Raw genomic sequence first — 22,899 nt, forward strand, 5'->3', positions numbered from 1 at the left:
GACATGCAGAGAAAGACAGAAAGGAGTTATCAATGAAAATCAGAAATTATCGCACAGAAAATCAAGAAACACAAACACAGGCATCTGGGGAATGACATAACTATGTCCTGTTTTCGTCCTCATTTCTTTGGACCTAAGCTCAAAATCGAAACCCCATTAAATGCATTAGTACTCTCGCTATCTGTCTCTTACTGCGTGTGTTTTACGTGTCTGTGCGTGTGTGTTGCGTAAGCATGTGAGCATGCATAAGTGTAGCAACGGTTCTGTCCTGATGGTTATGTTACTGAGTCTCTGTTTACAACAAATAAAGCTTATAAATTGATAGGATTTCAACAAAATGTTCTTTTCAGAGAGATAAGTGTGGTTCAAGGTGTAGTGTTGTGTTGTGTGCACTGTGTAAGTGTGTGTGTGTATGTTTGTGTGTGTATGTTTGTGTGTGTATGTGTGTGTGTGAGAGAGAGAGAGTGAGAGAGAGAATATTCAAATGTGTCCTTGCATGAGTGGGCTCAGAAGCAAATGTCCGAGCCAAGTGCAAATATATAAACACACACACAAACAATTTACCAAAACTTTGCTGAAAAATACTGTGACCTTCGTGTTTGTGAACACACATGAAGAGATGACAGCAGGACAGACGTACAGCTGCTCAACAACAGCAGGCAGACTCAAACCTGATGTGTTGCCAAAATCAAATCAAATCACATTTTCCTTTATTAGCATTAATGTCACAAAAATAATACGGCCAAAGCATCAAGAATAAGTGAAACAAAATAACATTAACACAACATTAGGATTGGTACATATTAAATTATATATATCTATGTCTATATATACAGTATATCCTCTGCATATGTAGGTGTGTGGGTCTAGGTCATTCATTGTCCCTCAGGTTAATCAGGTGAACATTGAAGGCAGTCATGATGAATACTCTCACAGTGACCACACAAGATTTAACCTGACTTCAACATCACATCTACACATACTATAGCTGCAAAATGAACAGTACAGACCACTTATCAAAAACCACACTGCTTGGAATAATATATTGTGTCTGATATGTGTTTTTTCCCCACAAAAAATGTTAAAGTTACCTTGTTAACCACTTAACGCACGCTGTTCCGTCTAAGGGACGGGACGGATGTTAGGAGGTAGCCACAAGTTCTTCTGAATGTTTTAAACACCAACCCTTAAACATATATATTCATGCCGTACATTGTTAGAAAGCTTAGATTGTCCTGATTCATTCAAGACCACTCACGACGTATATGGTTGCTCACAGCCGTAATAGTATTAGCGATTAGCTCGGCTAGCCCCTGAGCTAAGTAAGAAAAGCTATAATGCCTACATACCTTCAAAGTCTTCCCTTTATCCACAACGATCATCTTATGACTCAGGACTTTCTGTACAGCTCGCCAAGTATCCACTCTTGTGAAATATATGTATTGAATATGCATGAATACATATATTTAGTCCAACACGTAACGTAATAACACAAATAACAAACCATATACGGTCCGTATACGTCATTTCCTGACCTGCACGTCCATCTCAGAGTACACGTGACTAGATGTTTACGACCGTGAGCCTCTCCTGCTTCTGACGACACCACACACAAGCCTATCGGACATGGCTTTGATTGACTGCTGTTCTAGCCTATGGAAATATTCGGTGAAATGAAGTTGATAACCTTTTAGCCAATAGTCAGAGGGTTTCCAACGGTGTATGACACTAAGCTATTAAGTTTGGCTGTCCATAAACAAACTCCAAGCGTAACCGGCGTGCGCCCTGTGCGTAAAAGAGTTGAACCATATATCATAACGCACTCGGCATTTTGGTACACGGTTGGTTTTCTTCGACTTAACATATGACTTATACCAAAATAAACAGATAGATAGATAGATAGATAGATAGATAGATAGATAGATAGATAGATATGGCCAAACAAAAAATATGGTTATATGTAATAATAATAATAATAATGATAATAACAATAATAATAATAATAATATGGCGTCAGCTTTCATTAGAGACCAAGATTTTGATTGTAGGCAAAGGGGATGTGAAGTTATAGGTGTTTGATTGTGGTTATACAGCTTTGGTAACCAAGTGTCCATTTGGAGTCTCCAAAAAGGACCTGAGGAAAACGCATGGACATACCTGTTGAAAAATAATTCTGAAAAATTCATCTTTTGGTCTTTTGACTCCAAATTTGGACTGCATGAAGCCAAGACATGTGGCTGTGGCCTCATTGTGTCTATATCCTGCTGAGAGGTCCCTGAATGTCTGTACACATGTAAAGGCAAACCTATGGGCGAGTAAACAACCCCATCATTCTAACCTCTGCCACTCTTTGTCAGTAAGTCACAGAATCACACAGATACTTTTACAAGAATCCTGAGAGTGTTTCCTTTCCAATGATACCAGACACATCTCTGAGTCTCAAACTATGTGGGATCTGTGCTGCTCACAACTTGGGCATGTCGTTTAGGCTAACAGCATAAAAAACAGGGGCGTGTGTTAAGTGGTTAAATCTAACTAATATATGCCTACTGTGTAAATTATATTGTTTAAAATTAGTGAGTAAGTCTGTAAGTGAACATACAGACTGCTAGTTTTTTAACCCTAAAAACTGTAGGCCTATTAAATTAAATGGCCATATATGTACACACATTTCAGAATGTTTTGACAGATAAGGTTGCTTTGAATAAATAAAAGTACTTCTAAACCATAAAACCAGGGTCCCAGATTACAAAATCCACAAATTCTGAAACTTTTGAGTCCAATATCCAAAGTTGTCTTCTGATTTAACAAGGAAACATCTTTCATAATGGTATTAGTGTCAATATAATGTATTGGATTCATATGTAAATAAGGTAAACAAGTCAGAATTACAAAAAGTGTCCTACATTACCTTGATCCACCCTACACACATTAAGCCAAATCAGTGTGAAAACCAACTTCTAGTGTCAAACGGTGCACATTGGTGACATCATTCTGCTCAAACGTCCAATTAGAGAAACAAGAAAAAAACTCATTTTTTAACAGGATGGAGATTTTGAAGCAAATACTTTTGGAAGTATTGAAGTTGATTTCCTATTTCACAGCTTCTATAGTAAACAGGAAGAAGGAATGGCTTGTAAATGCTTAGTTTTTTTCCTATTATGTGACCACGACGGATAGTGAGTTCATTTCTGAGCTCCTCCGGACAAAACCTTTGGCAGCGGTGGGATTCGAACCCACGCCTCCGGAGAGACTGGAGCCTTAATCCAGCGCCTTAGACCGCTCGGCCACGCTACCTCTGGGAACTCGACGAGACTACTTCTTCAGTTCTTTGCACAGCTTTGTATTTGTATATATTGATTGATGCATTAGCGTTAGACTGTAAGTAATGTTTCAGGGACATAATACAGTCTATGCATAAAACACTGTTTTTTAGCAGCACGAAATATTTAAAGAACACCAGGAAGTCAAGATGGTTCATATCAAGCACATCAGTGTTAGCAAGGGGATTGTTTTTACACATACAATAATGAATCTGACTCAGTTTTTGTGGCTCTAGGGGTTTTTATTTTGCACATATGATTCCCATGTCAAAAAAAGAAAAAAAAATAGGAAAAAAATCTCTCAAGAATCACAACAAAAACATAAAAAGGTGATCTCAAATGCAAAACTTTGGATATAAACATATATAAAAGTGAAACATGTGATTACTTCACTTTTGTTTCACTGATCGGGATTTGTTTTTTGTTGTTATATTTTGCTGCTTTTTCAGTTTCAAATCAGATTTTTTAAGTTTCGATGGTCTGGAAGTGTACGACTTACTATTGACCTGTCCCTTTCAAACATAGTTGGCTTTTTGTTTTAAGCTTGTAAGATTTTGTTGAATTATTATCACACATACTGAATCCCTTAATAATAATATCCGATTTACGGTAACATTTAAAGAAGACGAAGCAGATAATTCTCTTTCTTTGTGTACTCTTTGGAAGAACCCTGGATACTTCCGGTTCCGTCGTGCGCCATTTTGATGAAACAGCGAGGAGAGAAGAAGCTTCGACCTGCGATTATTTCTGGATTTTATGGATTCAATTGAAACAAAAAAATGTGAAAAATAAAACTCCGGATAAACAACTCGCATGGTGGAATCATTGCCGTGGACTGAAGAGGAAAAGTCTGCGCCCTGTTCGCGTAAAACTGGTGGATTTAGCTCAGATTTGTCACTCGACGTTGTGAAACAACACTGTTAGCATAGCAACTGTTAGCATAGCAACTGTTAGCATCCACGTTAGCCCGCTAGCTCTTGTTCCCCGGTGAACGACGGCGGCAAGGCGACGTTAGCTAATCTCGAGGTGTGTTTGCATGTTAGCCTTTGGCATTAGCTAACGTGTAGTAGCGGTTTTTCTTCTTTTTAAGGTCTTTAACAGCGATATATTGAACAAAGAATATATAAAAACAATAGGGGTGGGTGGACTGGTGCGGGAAGCTTTCACGCAGTTTTGTGGACTCTTCTGTTGGAGCTCGGTTTTGTTTATCGTTGAAGAAAAAACGAACTGTACTCATCCTCCATTAAACAAAACAGGCTGCTGCTTGTGTGTTATAAGGACTGATGCTCTGGAAACCCTAAAGGCCCGCTGCTAAGTTAGCTACATTAGCTGCTTGCAGTGCGGCGGCCACCGGGGGGCTTTCCCCACCAAGGACAATACTCATGACGGACCTGTCCTCGTTTACATCCATGTGACACGATTCACACGGTGCTGCATGGACTTGTCTCGGATTTGGTGACATCTTTGTGGTGATTTATTGGACTTTAAAACAAAAAAAAGAGGAACTGACGAGGCTCACAGCAGCGCCCATCGATGGCGCTCTGGCCTCTTTCTCATCTCCATATTATTTTTCTTTGGCTAAAAACAACAAGGACTCTTTCGTCTTCTGCTGCGAGCCTGAACCTTTCCCTATCATAGTCCTCTTTTGTCCACAGTGTTTCAGCGAATATACATATATATATAAAAAAGAAGGTTTTACTCATTAAAGTCACCAGATTTAGCCTCCTGTGTTCAGTGTTGACGCTGTTTTTATTTTGTTATCATACCAAGGCCTGTGTTTTTTTTCTCTCACTCTCTCTCTTCTTGTTGCTTGATTGACTTAAAGTGCTTTAGACCTTGTAACTTTATAAAAAAAAAATGTCGTGTGTTCATTATAAGTTTTCTTCCAAACTGGACTACAACACAGTCACTTTCGATGGGCTCCATATCACCCTCAGTGAGCTTAAAAGGCAGATTATGGGCCGGGAGCGCCTCAAGGCCACAGACTGCGACCTGCAGATCACCAATGCGCAGACTCGAGAAGGTAAGTTTATCATCTGACACATGATTCAACCTCATGTGTAGCTCATGTCACCCCCTTTCTTATTTATTTAGGGAATGTACAGTTTTAGGACGGGTTCATGTCTCTTAACAGTTAGGTAATGGTGGTTTTCATGATATAAGATGAGATAATAGGTTTGTTTATTCAAATTGACAGCAGTACAGTGGGAAAATACTAAAAATATAATCAACAATGATTGAGACCTAAAAAGGATACAGTGAATAAAATACTATATGGAGTAAACTGGATCTTTGTATCAATATATACATGTGTAATATGCAGAAATTCTTGTGATTTCCATACAGTTTGATGGTGGTGGTTTTTATGATATGAGATTTGTCTTTATGGATCCCCATTTGGGAGAAACGGGTAGCAGCATAAGGGGGTAAAAGTACAAAGATAACATGATTAACTATTAAGACAAGAATAGGATAGTATAAAACATAGTTAATTTGACCTTTGTTTAATTAAATGTATAATATATAAGTGTGCAATATGCAGAAGCTACTGAGATTGGAAAAATTGACAAATACAGTGGAAAAAAATAACTAAAAATATAATCAACAATAAATAAGGCAAAAATAGAATAAAGTAAATAAAATACTATAAACAGTAAACTGGATCTTTGTATAAATAGGTGTGTAATATGCAGAGTGTCTGAGATTAACATACAGTCGGATAATTTGATGATCAGTCTTGTTTTATTGAGATAAGACATTTATTTAAAAATAAATGCAAATAACAATTTAACAGTGAGCCCATAATGACACCTTGGGAAATCTTGGTTTATCCAAACAAAAGTCTAAAACCTAAATGTATTGCAGTTCACCACAATTTAAGACCATGAAAAGCAATGACTTTCTTACATTTGAGAAGAAGTGTGAACCATCAGAACAGATTTCACCTTAAATCAGTGCAATAACAATATAAAACTCAGGTATATTATCACTCAACACCAATATTACTATTGTACATAATGCTATGGTTATTTTATTTTGTGTTTTTCCCATTGTGTTTACTGTATTTTATTCTTTTTTATTGACTCTCTTCTATTTTTGCTGTCCACTTTGTTGTTGCAATCATGTAAATTTTTCTATCGGGGGACTAATAAAGTAAAATCTAATCTTATTTCATCGGGTGTTTGGTTTTATGCCTGAAATATGATTATTTGATTGTTAAAATTGTTGATTATTTTCTCTGTTACCTAATTAAGTTATTGGTGGAGCTCTAATAATAATTAAATACAAGTACATGGGTAATACAGAACATTGTCCTTTAACATCCGAGATATTTGATAATGACTTCCTATTTCAACTTCTTTAGTGTTAATTTCTTTATTTTTTATATTTAGGATAAAGAGTAAATGCCAATTATAGAAAACTCACCCACATCCACTGTTACTTTTCATATTTAACAAAAAAAGTTACATCTTAATGTGTCAACCTTCAGATCTTTTAGTTTATACAAATCTGATCACACCTGTTTTATCATCTTGACTCGTAAATGTCAGTGAATCTCTTGAATGAATGTTTGGTCGTGAAGTTTTGTTTTCTGATGATCTTTTCAATTCTGTCTTTTTTTGTAGAATACACAGATGATGAAGCCCACATCCCGAAACACTCGTCCGTGATCGTCCGCCGCACTCCGCTTGGTGGAGTAAAACCTGCTGGCAGGACGTTCATTGTGTATGTATTAAATAAAATACATTACTGAAAACATTAATTAACAGCACATGAAGTGATAAGTTAAAGCCATGAATAGTTTACACCAGGTCTCCTCCATGTTTCTACTTTGGGTTAATTTGGCTGTCGTTTCGTCAGTAACTGATTGTTCCCCTCTGTCCTCTTCTTGTCTCTGCAGAGATCGTTCTGACACAGCTGTGGTGGGATCGTCTAGACCCGTATGTAAAACAAACCCAAAATCAACACTCTCTCCTCCTCCTCTTCCTCCTCTTCCTCTTCTCACCTCTCTCCTCTCGCTCTCTCTCTCCCCCTCTTTCTGGCTTTCGTCACCTTTCTTAAGAACATTCTGTCAACAATGATCGAGTCGTGTGTATCTTCTGTTCACTGTGTGTTCGCTACATTTGTGTTATTTGATGTCTTTTGAGATGAGGGTTTCCTGGAGTCACCACAGTTTAAAGCAGTTTGTTGTTTCTCTCTAAAAAGCCATGGTTTTTTCTGTTTTTAGTACATTACTAATATATAAACGCATATTTAAATGTTTTAATTGTGGCTGAGTGAGATGAGGTTGATACGAGAAACAACAGACGAGCCATTGTTTTTTTAAAATGCTCTGAACTGACCAATTGTTGAACTGTTGCCACTTTATAACATGATTTTGAGAAAATCATTTAAACTGTTATGACTGTATTTCATAATGAAATGGGTTTTGTAGCCTGCTTCAGGTCAGGCAAATGTATTTTTTTAAAAAGGGTTGTAAAAGGAAAATATGCTCTTTTTGTATTGATAATTCATTGTCATTTTATTTTCTGTGAAAATATTTTTATATGGTTTTAAGAACCCAATGAAGTAAACGTATGGCTGGGATTGATTGTAATTAACTTTGATTACAATTACCAGACTAAAGTTGTGTGAATGGAATAGACTCGCCAGTGATTTTTATCTTTTAAATCTTACCCTGCTAAACTTTAATACACTCAAATCTGTTGTTCAGTAACATTTGCCAATGTCAATTTTTTTGTCCTGTATAATTTTAAACCTGAAGATGTTGATGAAGATGTCTATTCTGCATTGAGTATGGACTGCACATAATCCTTACTTTATAGTCTTGAAGGCTCACAGGTTTTATCCTGCTGAGTTAAATGAGTCCTAAGTGTCTTGTTTTTTTGTTTTTTTTAAAAAGAAGCGGGTACTAGCTCAAAGTGTATTGTTAAAACTGTGGTGTTTTTGGGGGAGGGGGTTGTCAGTAAGAAGCTCGACTTGGCCGCTGACATGATCACAAAAGTACAATGACACATTTTATCAGTAAAAGGTAATATCTTGTCAATCTTCTGGAGGCCTTCCATGGTTGCTGCAGTGAGACGTATACTGGTGTAGTGTGTCCTGTAAGCTGTAAGCTGCAGAACCTGTCAATAAAGTTGTTCAGTGGTTCGGTGTCAGAACCGCTTGCACCAGATCCCTGTGTGTTCCCTCCACAGCATTCTGCAATAACCAGTCTTTCCTGCGTATCAATAATGGAGAACCCACCCTTGCCCCGCTTGTTCATTTTTCGTAAAGTAGTTGGTGTTTTTTAACAGAATCAGGCAGAGCAGCTTTTTTCCCCCTCCTTTATTAAATAACTTTTTTTTTGTCTGTGCATGAGATTTAACTCTCATAGATCAGCGACTCCTGACCTGCATTAGAGATTAGATTCATCCCTCCTCTTGCTTTCACCCTGTAGTGGTGTAGGAGCTGTTTTGGGAAACATTTTGAAGGAACTCTTGACACCTCTTGTTAGTTTCTTTCCTTATTCTTACTTCATCAGGCTTTTAATTTGTTGTATCAGCTCTACATGTTTGACACTTTAGAGCGTTTGCATTAAAAAAAAAGTAAAATAAATAAATATATATTATTATTGGCATCACTACTAGCTAACTCAGTAGTTTTCAGCTAGCGGCTCTGGTTTTGATGAGAGTTTTTCGCACTTCTTTTGACAGATCAGTGAAGAAACTCAAATCAGTGCGGCCTGGTGAAGAGGAAACTGCATGCTAAAATGTCAAGTATTCCTTTGAGAAAATAGACACCCCTTTTTTCTCTATTTTTTTTAATAGTAGGACAAGATTTAGGACTTCACAGAGGGATGTGCCAGCGGTGTAAATTCAGGTTTTTGCTGATAAAGCCCAAATAGCAAGGAAGGTTTTAAAGTGTTTTTAAGGTGGAACTTAAAGGTGCAGAGTACAAAAAAACTTGTTTATATGGAAGAGTTGTTGGAGTAAATCTTAGCTTTACTTGTTAAAAGTTTATGTAATTTAGCAGTGCGGACGATCTTTAAGATTTTCATATAGTGATAATCATAAATGTGTCTGTAATGTACATTTTTCAGGACAAATTCAACTAAATGCACAAAAGTTGCATACAAGCTCTTTACGACTATTTTATCGCCTGTCATAAGAATAGAAAATACCTTCAGTACAGAGCTTTTTTTTTTAGAAAGTAGAGCAAACCTTTTGTGTAATTCTATTCCTACTTTTGGGTAATTTCTTAACATATTTATTCTCCAAACAGTTTAGATCTCTTCCATGTAAACAGCTCTAAAAAAAGACCAAACTCTCTAGATCAGGTTTTTCGCAACTTAAACTTTTTTGAGATTACGACACAGTGCCGTCAGAAGAGGAAGGAACGTCGTGATCCATGTCTCGGCTTAAATGCGTTCCCCCTCGTTCGCTTTTGAGAACTTAATTTTTGGTGTGCGAAGGATTAGATGGAGACTCTTTAAGGCACTGGACACAAATGTGGTGGGAAACTATCTGGGCTCTTATCTTCCACTGTATGTCTATAAGATATCATGTTAACACTTTTAATATCTGTACTCTGATTCTCCTGCAGACTGATTCTTCTCCCTCTATGTCATTCGCCCAACTGACCAAGGTACTGTTTTTGAATATGCCGCTTACACTTCCAGAAAAGTATCGCTCAAGTTGAACATATCTACTATTTCCTTTCTTCTCTCTTCTTCTTCTTGTGAAGTTAATATCCCTCTTTTTTTATCTCTCCATTATGTGCTTCAGACTGCTAACCTGGTTGACGCAAATGCATCAGAGGAAGACAAGATAAAAGCCATGATGACTCAGTCGAACCACGAATATGACCCGATACAGTTAGTATATACACACGCATAAGAATATATATGAATTAAACATTATTATTCTCTAGTTGTGGATGAGTTGTACAAAAACTGAGCTTTACTTGTCTCCATAGTTACTCCAAAAAGGCGATCGGACCTCCACCTGCTCACTACACCTGCTATCGTTGTGGAAAAGCTGGTCACTATATTCGGCAGTGTCCCATGCTGATGGTAAAATTTATTATTATTACGTATCATTTGATTTTTACTCCCTTGCAGCGTAAATAATAACGACAATGTGTATTATTTTATTTCCTTAGATCCAGGATAAGAGTGTGGAGGCTCCCAAGTCAGTAAGGATTAGTAAGGGGATCCCTCAGAGCTTCATGGTGAAAGCAGAGCCCGGCACTAAGGGAGCCATGTTAACGAGCACCGGAGAATACGCCATACCTGCTATAGATGCGTACGTGTCAACCGAAGACATCCACAAATACTTTCTGTTTAGTATACTTGTCAGGAGTGTCTTATTTGTCTTTGTCATGCCCTTCTTTTTTTTTATTTGTGTCCTCCTCAATGATAACTCTTCACAAACACACTAAAGATAATTGCTGTTTCTTTTTGATTTGTGGTACCAAATAAATCTTTTCTTTTTTTTTTAATACAGGGAGGCGTACGCGCAAGGAAAGAAGGAGCGTCCTCCGTTTGTTCCTCATGATCAGTCGTCCTCCGAGGATGATTCAGACCCAATCCCAGATGAGCTCCTTTGTCCGATCTGCAACGACCTGATGACTGACGCTGTGGTCATACCCTGCTGTGGAAACAGTTACTGCGATGATTGTGAGTTTTTCATACTCAGTGTGGTAATGATGACAAAGAGTCTTTGTTTCCTTCCACTTCTGCTTATCATTCACAGCTCTATTTTGTCATTCAGGGAAGCGCTGATACATGATATAAATGCAGATTAATCCAAATGTGGCCTAATTAGAGCACATGCTGTATTTTAATTAGAAAACTCATTTTTGTTAATTGGATTTTTTTATTTTTTTGCACTTTCACTCCACTGTGTCAAAGATTTCACACCCAGATGGCGTTGTCAAAATCTAAATTACAGTATTAACAGTATAAACACGAATGAGTTGTCAGTGTGAACTTTTGGCTAATTTAAGGACTTGCTTGTTTTCAGGTATCAGGACCGCCTTGCTGGACTCAGAGGAACACGTCTGCTTTACGTGCAAACAGTCGGATGTTTCGCCTGATAACCTCATAGCCAACAAGTTCCTCCGACAGGTAACACACTCAGATGCTTACACTTAGATATTAGATAGAGAGAGGTAGAATATGTTGTTTTAAAAGATTTGTCATTTTTCATCACGCAGGCTGTGAACAACTTTAAGAACGAGACGGGATACACCAAACACGTGAGGAAGCAGGTCCAACACACAGCCCCGCCTCCGCCGCGCCCCCTGTTGGTCAGGCCTCTTCACTCCAGACAACAAGACCCGCTGATGGCTAATATCTCTCAACCCCCTCCTACAAGTTTACCCACCGCAGCTCCTCAAGTACAGGCCGCGCCCCCCGCACCGGCTGCTGCTACCACCTCTGATCCTACGCCACCTCACGCTGCTGCTGCTGCTGCCGAAGAACACGCCGCCTCACCAGTTCCTGCACCCGTCATCGACCACCATTCTCCTATGCACTCAACCAGCCAGGGTGAACCTCCCCCACCAGGGTGAGTTTAACAGTGTTACAAATTCACTTTAATGTATCATAAGTTTTACCAGCCACCATAACTGCACTTTTGTGTAAAATTTGTCTTATGTTGGATAGTGTAAAAACTAACAAACTTATCCTATTTAAATTATGAATTTAATATTTATTATGTTTATCCATTTTTAATTCCCCTCCTCACACATGCACACACATACGTGACCTAAAAATCAGCCTTTTCCCAATTGGACAAGCTGTCCCCAATTAACTGGTCTTTAGTCTTAAATTTGTCCCCAAAAGTAGCCAATGACAGACCACACATACACACTAATAAAAGAACAAAAACAAAATACAGACACCCAAACAGCTTTACACTGCAGATCCATTTTAACTCAGAACTTACACAGTGTACCTCTCATTATTAAACACACACTCAATCAGCAGCCGTTTCCTTCAAAGCAAACTTCCCTTGTACAATGTAGATCACCTCCTTGTGGCATTTGGAGGTTTTGTGGTCCTTGATAGCCACCACCAATTTAAATGTTTTGGTGTCCTCATCAGCTGTTTGTAGAGATTCAGCTGATCTGGTTGTGACTGGCTTTGATCAGTCTCGTGTATCTGATTTTTAATTTAATCAATTTATGTATTTTGCTGATCAAATTCACACAATTATGCCACAGATCGTTTCACACAGCAGCACAGACTAAACAAAATCATATAAACTGCAGCAACTCACTGTGAACTAATAACATCACAGCACGTCACTGGCTTTATGTCGGTAGTCAGTGTAAATTTTCATCCATGTACTCAACATGCAGAATAGAATCACTATTGAGATGCATTTTTCCTTTTCCTAACAATACATTTGTGTGTGTTTTAGTGAGACCGACCCAGAGCCTATTGTGAAACCAGAATCATCTGGTCCTTCTGATCATGGACCCTCTGAAAGTGGATCCCAGGTGAGTCTGCCTTGATGACCCTAAATAATGGTGGACTGGTTTGATATCTATGTCACTGAGGCACACACGGCTTATACGTTCTAATCTTAACCTCGCTCTACTTTCACTTCATCAAGAGATTCAACTTGATGATATTTATTTCATTAGTCAATCCATGACATGGTAAATGAAAGAACTCGACTTGATCAAGATTGTTAGAGTGAAACCTGCTTTTTTTCCACCAATATCTAAAATTTTGAGTATTAATAAAACTAAATGTTCACATAATTAATCCTTTAGTTATCAGAAATGTTGGTTAATCCTTGCATGCAGAGGCCATGCAGGTACAGAGCCGTGTTCAGTCCAATTTGGGATTATATGTAGGAGTTGAGTTGAATAATGCATATTGGCAATTATAATATGGCAGACACAATTTCCCCTACGCTTTTAAATGTGTCACCCTAAGCCCACACTATCCCATCCCTGATCAAGAGAAACTGTAATGCCTACATTTTCTCACTGTGATATCTCCCACAGGGCTACCATTTAACTGTCATTGGCCACCCGCCACCTCAAAGGCCACCTCATCCATCAGGTAAGAGATTCACTTCAAGCCATTTATGGAGATTCAGAGAGCTCCATATAAATGCATTCAGTAACTAACCAGCTGTCTGTGCTCTATTAGGCCACCAGGCAAGACCCCACCACTCTCACAGAGGAGGAGGAGGCGGCGGTGGCGGCGGTGGCGGTGGCGGCGGCGGCAGACACTGGGACAGGTAAGACCCGTCTATAGGATTGTCAGATTGTCTTATATTACAAAACAAACTCTTAATATATCAATCTCACAAAGCTTTTTATCCCTCTTTGTTACTCCGTGTGTCAGGTCCTACAGAAGTAGAGGAGAGCACCCTTCCACTCACCTCCAGAATGCTCCACCTCCTGTTCCTGCTCCTCCAGTCTATCCAACTCCGTCCATGTACCCACCACCTCCACAGTCCTACCCCCCTCCGTACGCCTCTGGCCCCGGACTCATCCCTCCTCCTCTCAGTTATCAGCCCCAGCCTGTCTACGCCCCTGGACCACCGGGACTCAACCCTCCCTGGGTCGCCCCTGGTGCACAACCCCCTCTTATCCCTCTTCCACCCTCCCTCGCTCAGCCCCCCCTCTCAAAAGAAGATTTCTACCGGCAGCGGCACCATCGTCAGGACAAGTAAGTCATTCCTTTTCCACTTTGGGTCTTCAAAGAGTTACTGAGTTCACACTGGATTAGTTTTGAAGTTTCATTGTTTTTTTTATCTTTTTACACACAGAGTTACATCAAAACTGGATGAATTTACTAAAGACTTCCACAAAGAGCTTATGAAGTACAGAAATGCACCAAAGAGGCGAAGACCGTCTTACTCCAGGTAAGTAATTTAAAGGGTTTTAGTTTTTACATGAATTACAAACACGTAATCCTTCAAGCCACTTGTGTTTTTTTTTTACAAAATCTGCTTTCTGTCTCCCCTTGTTCACCTCTTGTCCTTTTCTAGGTCCCGCTCATACAGCCGCTCTCCATTCAGCCGCTCTCCTTACACTCGCTCTAGATCCAGATCAAGATCCAGATCCAGATCAAGATCACGGTCTTACTCTTATTCTCCCAGTCGATCCCGTTCACGCTCTCACGGCCGGTCTTATCCCCGTTCTCCTTATTCTCGACGCAACGGGCGCAGTTACGGACGCTCACGATCGAGATCCCGCTCTCGTTCAAGATCTTATGGGTATCGGCGCTCCGGCTCACCGCGATCTCCTCCCCCGTTCCGGGGAGGAGGCTGGGAGGGACCAGAAGCAGCAGGACCCTACAGGTCAAGGTCACGGTCTCGCTCACCGGGCGGCTTCCGGAGCCGCAGCCCCGGCGGACGGAAGCCACCTCCTCGAGAGATAGCGCCGTATGAACTGAAGGGTCCGAGCCCCGGAGGCCATGAGCGCTGGGATAGAGATAGCTACCGACAGTGGGAGAAGGAGTACAGAGACTGGTACAACAAGTACTACAAAGACTACGACGGCCAACATCCACCGCTGCACCACAGAGGCCGAGGCAGCCGAGACCGGGAGAGAGACAGAATGTCCCCGCTAAATAGAGATTACTCCCCTCAGGGGAGAGGGAGGAGAGGGAGAGAAGAGAGAGGCGGGCCACCTCACCATCCTCCGTCATCTTCCTCATCAGGAGCAAAATCCAGCACTAAAGTCCTAAAGACAAAGAAAGTCAAGAAGAAGAAGACCGGGGACGAGCCAGAGCCGTCTCATCAGTCAGTGGACAGAGGGGACGCCACACCCGTCAGAGATGAACCGATGGACGAGATCCCCTCACTTACGAAAACACCTCCTATCTCCTCAAAGCCTTCAGTCGGCTCCGCAACCACTAAGGCTCCGGCCTCTAAAAGCACTGCTGCACCCGTTAAACCGCCGACCAAGTCCACGTCGAAGACTCAATCTGACAAGACCAAGAAGGACAAAGGTCAAAAGGTCAAAGCCAAAGTAAAAACAGAGGCTGTGAAGGTCAAGAGTGACAAAGTGAAGAAGAAGACGGGAGAAACAGTGGTGCCCAAAAAGAAAGAGTCCTCCTCCTCGTCTTCCTCTATTGCAAAACCGTTAAAGACCACCAAAGCCAAACCAGAAGATGCCCCCAACTCAACTACCCCTAAAAAGGAAAAGAGTAAAAGCTCCACAGCGAGACCACCTCGACCTAAAACCCCTCCACTGTCCTCCCAGAACCTGCCGCTACCTCATCCCCTCCATGATGGCCCTCGATCCAGCCACGACATGCGAGGGAGGAGAGATCTTCCTCAGGGCGGTGGTCTCCTTCCCCTCCCCCATCACCCACTCCTCCACCTCCCTCCCTCCCCAGGAGACAGTCGGAGGAGGATGGGAGAGGAGGGCCGCTCCTTACTGGGACCTCCACCCGGAAAGGTGAGGAGAATGGATGGACTCGGGGGTGGAGGCGATATCCTCTCACACTCACACATCTCCCATCAGCCTCCACTCCAGAGGCTCCCGCACCCATCGGACCGGCCCGGCCTTCTTCCCTTACCAGGGAGCCGCGAGATGGGCCGAGGAGACCCTGATCGAGGACCCATCAGACCTCTCATGGACCTTCAGGTGAGTCATGTGACATGGTGTGCCAGTTTATACCAAAAAAGTTGTCACAAGATTTTATTTAGTTTTTATTTTTACAATTTAACTGATCTTCATTTCTTCATACTCCATATTTTCTCATCAAGGTCACAAAGTTTTCTTATTACTAAAAACTTCAAATAGTTTTTTAAGTTATCATTATTTTCATTATCCATTAGTCTGTCTTGTATTTTTCTTTATTAAATTAATTCTTGGTCTGTGAACAGTCAAGAAAATTGTATTTAAAAAGAAGTTCACATTTTAGAGATTCAGTCATATAGCAGAAAATTCTCAACTTTGAGTAGCTGTAACTGGTTAATATTTGTATTTTTAATCAAATTAAAAACTTAACTTAATGAACTGATCTTTGTGATTAGACCCCTTTTTAATGTTTTGTGTACCTTGTGTCCACGTCCAGGTGAAGCCACTCAGTCAGACTCAGAGGAGGATCAAGTTGAACAGAGAGCTGGGGAGAAAAGGCAGCACAGAGACAGCTCCCTCAGACAGATCATCCTCAGGCCCTGAGAAAACGAGCTCTACCTCAGAACGTTCGAGTGCCCCCAACGTCCCAGAAGGAGACCGAGCTAGCAGCGCAGCGGAAAGCGCTGGGAGAAAAGAGCGATCTACCTCTGGTGAGAGAGGAGTCTCCAAAGAGAGACCGGGGAGCGCTGGAGAGAGACTGTCGGGCTCAGACAGAGTGTCAGACAGAAGCTCGGGATTGGACCGAGACCGGGAGAGAACTTCAGGACTCGACAGAGAAAGAGACCGAGACAGAGGTACAGGGTCTGAAAGAGAGAGGGACCGAGAGAGAGTCTCGGGGTCAAGCTCACAGAAGGCGTCGGTTACAGTTGAGAGAGAAGCTGAAGGAGAGAGGTTGGGCAGGACGGAAAGGAAGAACTCGAGCAGTAGAAGTGGAGGCGGGAGGTCCGTCTCTCTGGATAAAATGACCATAGCAGAAAAATGCGCCGTCACCAAGAAGACAGACCCTGAAGAGAAACCAAGCGTGTCCTCTAAGAAAGGAGAGGGGTCAGAAAGAGCTGCTAAATCTGACAGGTCTGTTGAATGTGTTTACTCGCTACTTGTTACCCGTAGATATGATCAAAAGAAAGCATTATATAGTGCTTTTATCTGTAAACACAGTTGTTAAAGCATGTAATTATTTTCTCTTATTTCCCAGGAGTGTGTCCAAGGACAGAACGGAAAGGAGCGTCCCCTCAGGAGAGAAACCAGCTGCTGCTCACAGAGAAGGTAATTTGAATCACCTGACGTACGCACCCATGTGAAGAGATGATAACTTTGATTTTGTCTTTGTGCCATGTAATTAGGCAGAGATTAAACCTGTGTCTTTTCTTCTCTCCCCTCCCCTCCTCCTCCTCAGCAGCAGTGAAAGATGCTGAGGTGTCTTCTGTGAAGAGCAAACCCAGGATCAGTCGAAAGGCTTTGACAAGCCACAGTGTGAGTTCCACCAGGTGAGTCCAGCTTTTAATGGAGTTTTTATTTTATTTTGTTTTATTTTTATCTTCCTAATTAGATCCCCACTGATATATTGGTTTGGTGATATTACTGGCCTATTCCAGATATATTAGTATCAGTGTATATGTTGTCTGATATGCACTGATATATTTATTTTCTAACTTATATGGGCAGTATTTTATGGATATTTGATCATTTTTCTTAACACAAGTATAATATACTGCCACTAGGGCTAGGTGATATGGACTGAATCAAATATCACATTATTTTTGACCAAATACCTCTATCAATAATATTTTGACTATAATATTATAGGGATTGGTGATTTACACAATGAGAGTTTTGATAAATAATCATCAATAATGTGGATACAGTGATGGGTGGATAAAGGCAGATAAGATTATCGGCTGATGTATCGCTATCAGAAATTTTTTTTTTATCCCCCACTATCATCATTCATCCTAAAATTCCCCTTTTAGTCGGGCCTTATTCCTCACGTGTTAGTGGCATGGCTTGGTTGTTTGGTTGGTGCAACACTAGTCCAGACTGAAATATATTAACACCTATTTGATGGAGTGTCAGGTAGGTTGTTGTTGTTGGAGACATTCATTGTTACAACTGTATCCTGGTACTTTAGTCATTCCCTCACTTTCCTCTGGAGCCATTGTCAGGTTGACATTTATGTTTCTGAGTGAAATGTCTCAACAGCTATAAAATGGTATGCTGTTAAATTTAGTTTAAACCTTCCTGTCCCCCTCAGGATGATTTTTATGAAGATGATGCCATACATTTTTTTTGTTGAGCAGCATCGTCAGGTTTAAAAATTAAATTTGTCCAAAACGCTAATTATGAGCAGAAACTATTGACATTCCCATCAGCCTCAGCTGCAGTGTGTTTACTGTGAATTAGAAGCTGTACATAGTAAACATGTTAGCTCACTCATTGTGGTCATATTAGCGTGCTGCTGTTAGCATTCAGATCAAAGTACTTATGTGCTTAAATACAGCGTCACAGAGCCACTTGCGTCACTGTTGGCTCTCAGTAGGCGTCATTGAGGCGTTCCTTTTGAGGTTTGTGTTAAATCTTTGGCTGCAAACCAAGTTTCCTTCAAGATAGAATGTTATTGGCCTAAATATATATTCTTTACTATAGTTAAAATACTTTTACTGTATTTTAGTGTAGAGACCTGGGTGTTGAACGTCTGCTTGTTACAGAAATGGGTGCTCAAAGTCCAAAGAACAGGGTTAATGGGCTTTTCCACCATCCCAAAAGGAAGTCTGGAGTTTACAACCGCCGTCAGTCAGAGGAGAAAAGAAGCTTTTACCTCGAAGCCTTTTCTGTTGTATAAATGAAACATAAAATACTTCAGAAGCACAAATCTCACATTTGTCTAACTTGATCAAGTATATTTTTTAATTGCAGCAAACTATTCATTCCATTAATCTGCCATCAGATACTCTCCAGACAGGCTCTTTGAAGCCCGATTTCCCCCGACGAGTTTTCAGACTTTCTGAAAGTCTTTCGGAGTTCTCTGATCTGTTTTTTTGCAACAAAGGAGATGCTTTTCAAGTCTTTTTAGTTCATCAGAAATGTATTTCCCCTGTGGGCGGCAAATGTTTTACACAATCCTTTAAAAAATAACTCCTGTAGGTTAAAGAGTGTAATAAAAGTATGTTTTCGCTGTCTGTTACAAAACACAGGTCTCATTTTTCAAGCTATAACCTGTCCCATTTTTACTATTAGGAAGATCGGTTCATAAAATATTTTAAATATGCTTTTTTCTTTTCCTCTTTTTCTCAGCAGTAGGTCAACTCAAGAGACGAAACAAGACTCAGAAAAAGAGCCGAGAAGTGTGTCCTCCAAACCCACAGAGCAGCCTCTGCCAAGCCCGGTGAACAGCCGTGGCCGCAGCCCCAGTGTCAGCCCAGCTCCTAGCCCTGCCAGGGAGGAGCCGCTCATTCAAGCACCTCCTCGCTCCAAATGGGAGCAGGAAGACGATGAAGAGGGGCAGGAAAATGGGCTTAGTGCACCTAAAGAGCCCTCACCTGTGCCGCAGAGGAGCCGAGGCAGAGAGGGGCAGACCGAAGCACCTAAACATGTCCGGAGCGAGAGCCGGGATGCTCCAAGAGAAGAGAGGAGAGGAGTAGTGAGGGGGGAGGAGAAGAAAGGGAGAGTGCCAAGGGAGGAGGGTAAAGGTGGCAGGGCAGCCCAGGCGAATTCTGACAAACCAACCAAAACTAAAATTGTGAGGGAGGAGGGGAGAGGCGTCAGAGACGAAGGGAGAGCTGGAGCAAGAGAGGAAGGAAGAGGAGGACGAGAGGAGGGAAGAGGAGCGCCCGCAAAGGAGGAGAGAGCGGCAGAAAGCAGAGGAGTAGGAGGAGGTGGGCGAGAGGAGAGCCGTGGCCCGGAGCCCAGGAGGCAGCGCCTGTGCTCCGACCTGGGTCGCGAGACCGACGAGGCCGCCTTCGTCCCAGACTACAGCGAAGGAGAAGGCTCGGACACGGAGCGGGGGAGGAGCGGCAGCCCCAGCCCGTCCCTCGGCCAAGGCTCCAACAGCCCCTCTCCTAGCAACCACAGCGACTCGGCAAACACCTCCACCACCACGGCGGACAAGAAGAAGAAGAAACACAAGAAACACAAAAAACACAAAAAGCACAAGAAGCACAACAGCCAGGAGAAAGAGGGAGTAGAACACAAGGAGCACAAGCACAAACACAAGAAGAAGAAACACAAAAAGAACAAAGACAAAGACGGAGAAGAAAAGGAAGACAAGGCGGAGAAAACAGAGGAGGAGACACCTTGCTAACGGGGCTAAATGAAAACCCTACTGGCTAAAATCTGTAACCTTGTGTATTAATAAGGAGAAAATGATGAATCTGCTACCATTTTTAAGCCCCTCTTTTTGCCTGGGATTAGAAGAACTCGGTCTCTGACTGTCTTTGACCTTGCAGAACTGTGATGGAGGGGCCGCCTGGCTGTTATTCTTTTGTACACTTACCGTTATACTGCAGTTCTCCACACCTACACGGTACTTTAGTTGTGCCTGAATCGCAGCAGCATTACGAGCGCTGCCGCCGAGGTCTCTTTAATGTTCTTCTGGAACATCTTTTAGGCGACTCTGGGTCAGAAAAACAGAGAGATGGAGTGCTGCTGCTGTTGTTGTGTGCTGCACTATTATGATCAGCCAGAAAAGACTTGATGGTAATAACTGATCTGCACAGCAGTGAATCTAAATGATAGGAATAACAAAAAAAAACTGTACTCAGGGATGTGATTGCTTCTTCGTAGAGGAGAAATTACTGTTTCTCTGCCTCTGATTCATTGTAAATAGAGATGAACTGTTCCTCCACATCACCCCCCCCCCTCCCCCCCCTCCTCCTCAATTTGTTTTGTCCCCCCGTGTGCTGTTTAGAGGCTTTAAAATGCGGAATAACCTTCATTGCTATGAGGGCCATTTGTAAGCTGTTTTTTTTCTTTTTCTGAAGGATCCTACGAGCGGTTTTGCATGTTAGAGCACATTAACTACAGATTGTGTGTACTTTTTATTACTGCTAACCATTTTCCACTTTGATAATCTCATTTTGGTTTCAGGACATGTCAGTAATAGTTAATATTTTTTAAGGTTTTTTTTTTTGGTTATAAAGTTATGTTATTTCATGTAGAGACTGTAAAACTCAACATTTAAGCAAACATGGACACTGGGGGGAAAAAAAAAAAAGTCATGTGAATTTTGAATGAATGTGACGAACGCTCAGATGGATCACCTGTCTGCACAGTGGTGAAGTTACTACTAAGTCCTTTTTTTCAAATTTAACACGATAGGAATCTAAAATATTATGGAATTTATTTGGAGATGATCAGCAGTAATTTATTTGTGATTAATCGGCTTAAACTTGCAAAATTAAAACGGTATGATCCTCGACGTTAAAGCAGACGTTTATGCATTCATGCTACACTGGATTGTATTATCTAGGATGTGTTTATTAATAATGACAAATCAGTCTGCATGTTTTTGTTCCCAAGGTGCAGTGGTTGTCTCTGTGTGTGTGCGTGTGCGTGAGTGTGCGTGTGTGTGCGTGCGTGCATGAATGAATGTGTGTCGCCGTGAAAGTGAAATGTGACAGAAATGAGACAAATTGGAGGACTTGTGTTCTTACAGATGAGTTGTTCCTTTTTTTTTTTAATTAAAATGTTTTGACTTCATGAAAATGTCTGAGTTGTATTTTTTTCAATTATTGAGTTACGTAGGTGTAATCATTACTTAAAATTAAGGTTAAATATGTGGTTTTGTGCTAAAGGGCAAACATTTGGACGTTTAAGTACAACATTATTACAACAGTATTTCAGGTGTTTATTATTATTATTATTATAGAGACCAGGATGTACAAGAGACTCACATGAAGACGAAGTATGAGGTTATGAGGAGTTACAGCAAAGACACACTAATCTATAAGGTAATGGCAAATTTCAGTTTTAACCCTGAGTCATTGATGTGTAGTGTTTTTGCTCTGGACTGGTAGTAAAAAGCAGCCTAAGGTTTGTCTCTTAATCTTAATGCCAACATGCCTTAAGATCCCATTTTTACACATCACATCAAATCACATCACATCAGCCTTTCAGCTCGACTTAAACCTGTCACTGTTTAACTAAACTCTTAACACATAATAAAGTAGTTATAGTGCTGGAAATGATAATGAAATAACCGGATTATTAACAGATAATCCAAAAGAATAAAGTCAAATAATTTCCAGTAAAATCTCAGACTTTATTTTACGTTTTAAAGTCTAAAACAGCTTTATTCAACTACATAAATGAATGAAGTAGTTAAACCACAAAGTAATTTGTACAGTACTTAAGGTTACGGTCATATCACTAGGAAACATGCTTAAATATATATTAGTGATAGTTCTTGATGCACTCACTTAATTTCAGCATTTTTTCTTTTTTTTTTTTTTTTACAAATATTTCTAGTGGAGACTTGAATCAGTTTCACTGAATCATGCATTCTTCATATATGTTATTAATCTATATATTTTTCATAATATAAAGGGATTCCTCCTCTGTTGGTCTTCATGAGTTTTTACTCTCATGGATCCAGGCTCTTAGGATGCTGTATACTAAAGATTGTAAAGCACATTTCTGATTTCTGATATCAGGCTGCTATATAAATAGAAATTGACATAACTTGATGACCCCTTAGTTTCCTGTGCTTTGTTCCTCTGTGATTCCACCAGCTGACTGTGTAATTATACTTTACTGTTTGCCTTTAGATTTGGGTATTTGGATTGACTAAGAAGTCAAACATTTATAATTATGTTTAAATATGCATAAAGATGAACATATAGATTCATGAAAGTTGAGGGAGTTGCAGCCCCCCCCCCCCCCAACCCCCTTCCTTTTTTTTGCAAGATAATTTATGCTATTTTAATGATCCACATCTTCATTCTGAGATGAAAGTAGATTTTTGTTCATTATATCTGAG

The 22,899-nt window shown here is 40.7% G+C and overlaps 1 protein-coding gene and 1 non-coding gene across 3 annotated transcripts; one reads left to right on the forward strand and one right to left on the reverse strand.

The window, feature by feature from the left end:
* Window positions 1–3,215: 3,215 nt before the first annotated feature.
* Window positions 3,216–3,297, reverse strand: trnal-aag (transfer RNA leucine (anticodon AAG)). Its single transcript has one exon. It is a non-coding gene; the product is annotated as a tRNA-Leu (tRNA).
* A 745-nt stretch (window positions 3,298–4,042) lies between these two features.
* LOC128379878 (E3 ubiquitin-protein ligase RBBP6-like) lies at window positions 4,043–20,790 on the forward strand. 2 transcript variants are annotated; one of them, XM_053339521.1, is made up of 20 exons: window positions 4,043–5,346; window positions 6,950–7,049; window positions 7,225–7,264; window positions 9,909–9,950; window positions 10,091–10,179; window positions 10,281–10,377; window positions 10,467–10,609; window positions 10,811–10,983; window positions 11,330–11,433; window positions 11,523–11,875; window positions 12,734–12,812; window positions 13,329–13,386; window positions 13,477–13,567; window positions 13,675–14,001; window positions 14,102–14,197; window positions 14,324–15,929; window positions 16,363–16,997; window positions 17,122–17,192; window positions 17,326–17,413; window positions 19,218–20,790. In XM_053339521.1, the coding sequence occupies exons 1-20, from the start codon at window positions 5,181–5,183 to the stop codon at window positions 20,221–20,223; spliced, it is 5,364 nt and encodes a 1,787-aa protein (XP_053195496.1). In that variant the 5' UTR covers window positions 4,043–5,180; the 3' UTR covers window positions 20,224–20,790. The 2 variants fall into 2 exon arrangements, with proteins under 2 accessions (XP_053195496.1, XP_053195502.1); XM_053339527.1 differs by having other exon boundaries at window positions 19,221–20,790.
* The last annotated feature ends 2,109 nt before the right edge of the window (window positions 20,791–22,899 follow it).

Source organism: Scomber japonicus, chromosome 2, assembly GCF_027409825.1.
Source record: "Scomber japonicus isolate fScoJap1 chromosome 2, fScoJap1.pri, whole genome shotgun sequence".
In the NCBI taxonomy this organism is placed as follows: domain Eukaryota; kingdom Metazoa; phylum Chordata; class Actinopteri; order Scombriformes; family Scombridae; genus Scomber; species Scomber japonicus.